At 39.3% G+C, this 2,602-nt stretch overlaps 1 protein-coding gene across 1 annotated transcript; it reads left to right on the top strand.

Annotated features, from left to right (window-relative positions):
- The first annotated feature begins 429 nt into the window (after nt 1-429).
- Nucleotides 430-1,287, top strand: LOC145450865 (uncharacterized). Its single transcript, XM_080329368.1, has 2 exons — nt 430-655; nt 857-1,287. The coding sequence occupies exons 1-2, from the start codon at nt 491-493 to the stop codon at nt 1,049-1,051; spliced, it is 360 nt and encodes a 119-aa protein (XP_080185494.1). The 5' UTR covers nt 430-490; the 3' UTR covers nt 1,052-1,287.
- Nucleotides 1,288-2,602: the final 1,315 nt, after the last annotated feature.

Here is a 2,602-nt window from a genome sequence, read left to right as displayed (position 1 = left end):
CAATGGTAAAGTATGCTGTGATTTCTGTCGACAAAAATGCCAAATAGAGCAGGCATATGAAAATAGATATAGACAATTAACGATTGATTCATATCAGCATCGCAGCAAATATATAATGAATGCTTCTGATAAGGAAAGTCGTTGTTATGTTTCTAAATATAATGACCGCAAAATTATTACGAAAGTGTATAGCGAACGATATTGTCACACTCTTGATTACTCGCGTCGGAAATTTCCCGGATTAAGTCAGATGTGCCGAGGTTCTGTAAGTTGAGTGCTCAGTATATCACCTTTTCACATCCCCGTTCGTGGTGAGCTTTCCTTTGTGCGGTATTGTGATAGAAATCACTTTCTCGTCATTCCGCAGTCAAAACTTAATGATCGTGCATCAGTTTCGGTCAACTCGCCTCGGCATTATATAAACGTGGACGCGCTGTTGAAATTGCCACAGTCACACGCACGACTATACGAACCACCAAGAACAACAAAAATGGAAGACTACCGATTCAATGCAACGAATTGGATGATTTATTCCGAGAGGAGATCACGGGAGATCGGGAATATAATAAAACCTGAATGGGTCGCACATTTACTGGGCGTTTCACTAAATGGTAAAAGCGGCGAAGAAGCAATCAGCATGCTGCGAGAATTAAAGGTGTGATATTATATGATATATCCTATGATATGGCTTGATGGGATCGTAAACATTGCGTACTTCCTGTTGTGAAGATGTTGATTATATTATTCTCTTTTCTACTAGTAACATGCCGAACTGTTGCTAAACTGGCAACTTTGACCAGCTCTGCCTAAGAGAATTCTTCATAACAAATAAGGTGACGCTTTGATTATTTTTCAGGTTTGGCCTTATTATTACTGCGTTCCCGATCAACTTGACGACTGGGATCGTTTCCCGACCGAGCTACTTCGAGACAATATAACAAAAATGGAACAAAAGCAAAAGCCCGTGAAAGAGAAAGAACATGTAGCGCATCAACCGACATCTGAACTGGATATATTGAGGCACATATTTCATCATCAGCGTTCGCGTTGAAATCATTTCCCCATGTTTTATACTGCAATTTGATGCCTTTTGTATCATTAGCAATGCGCATATATAGCTTTTATTGTGGTTCCGATTACCTCTTCAATAGTGTTATGAAGACCATGTCAACTGTGTAAAGGTTTTTGAAGTAGGCCTATACATATATCTCAGTATGAACTTAAAATTTCTGATATTCTTCATATATATATTTATATATACAATACATATGTCTCAATTTGCCTAAAGCGATTGATATAATCCCGATACAGTGACTCAGGACATGAGATTAAGCCTATAGATAAGTGTTTCTCAATCTTTGTGTCTTCGCGGACACCCTTTGGTTGTCACGGACCCCTCCCAGTGGCGTAGCAGCCATTTGGCGGTTCTGGCTCTTCGCCAGGGGCGACAGGCTCCAAGGGGGCGGCAAAATGAGGCTGCACAGTGCACACTGCTCAGTAGGGCTGTTCAAAAATAACCATTTTTCCTGAATCTTGCTTGTTACTTGATCAAATCGTTAGGTTGCCTTAAGAATTGACGCACACCAAATTTGAATTCATTCCAACCAATATTCGCCGATTTCGTAGAGTTTGAAAATTTTGAATTTGCCTAAAAATGCAAAAAAAAAATTTTTCAAATTTTTCTGCCAACCCCATGAAATTGTTGCGCTGTCTTCAAAAACGATGCAAAACAAATTTGACTCAATTCGAAGCCGTAGAAGTGGAGTTATTTCAGTATTTCTTTGATAATTCTGGGATTATCCTTGATTGGTGGATCATCCCAGAATTATCATCAAAAAACTTGAATAACTCGGCTTCTGCAGCTTGGAATTGAGTCAAATTTGTTTAGCATCGTTTTTGAAGACAGTGCAACAATTTGATAAGGTTGGAAGGAAAATTGGAAAAAAAATTTTATTTGCATTTTTAGGCAAATTAAAAATTTTCAAACTCTACGAAATCCGCGAATATGGGTTGGAATGAATTCAAATTTGGTGTGCGTCATTTTTTAAGGCAACCTAACGATTTAATCAAGTAACCCGAAAGATTCAGGAAAAAAGCTTATTTTTGAACAGCCCTACTGCTCAGTGTACACAGCCGGCTAAAAGCAGCCTAATTGGTAGTCCTTTAGCTGACGTCCCGTGAGCTAAAATTTAATCAAACTGGTCTCAATCGAAAGCTAGTGTCGCGCTGATTCCGAAACACGAATTAATATGTTAACATGGCAATGGAACCACTCCGAAATAGCCGTCAAGGCCGATTGTTCCTAACAATCGGAGCGCCGCAACACAATCACCAATTGACCATGATAATGGAAATGATATCGAGCGATTATTATTTGGAACAATGCCAGCATTTAAATTGTATTTCCTGAATCAGGGCTATAATAGCTTTCGATTAAGATCAGTATTGTTAAATTTGAGCGCTCGGAGGGCCTGGCCAACTATAGAATGACCATGACCAATTATGCTGCTTTCAGCTGGCTCAGCAGTAGGCTTGTCTGGGTATTCAAGTGTTAACAACTAAATTGCGCATCTATCCGTAGGTTAGTGATCCATACTCTGGG

Source organism: Botryllus schlosseri, chromosome 11, assembly GCF_051294905.1.
Source record: "Botryllus schlosseri isolate E-star chromosome 11, Bs_hap1, whole genome shotgun sequence".
NCBI classification, from domain to species: Eukaryota; Metazoa; Chordata; class Ascidiacea; order Stolidobranchia; family Styelidae; genus Botryllus; species Botryllus schlosseri.
This window is presented reverse-complemented; position numbering and strand designations above follow the sequence as displayed.

What these genes read in the sequence shown, in the direction of transcription:
- LOC145450865 (XM_080329368.1), top strand. Translation starts at nt 491, where the DNA reads ATGGAAGACTACCGATTCAATGCAACGAATTGGATGATTTATTCCGAG. An exon ending in GCATGCTGCGAGAATTAAAG is followed by an intron (nt 656 to 856) that starts GTGTGATATTAT and finishes ATTATTTTTCAG; the next exon opens with GTTTGGCCTTATTATTACTG.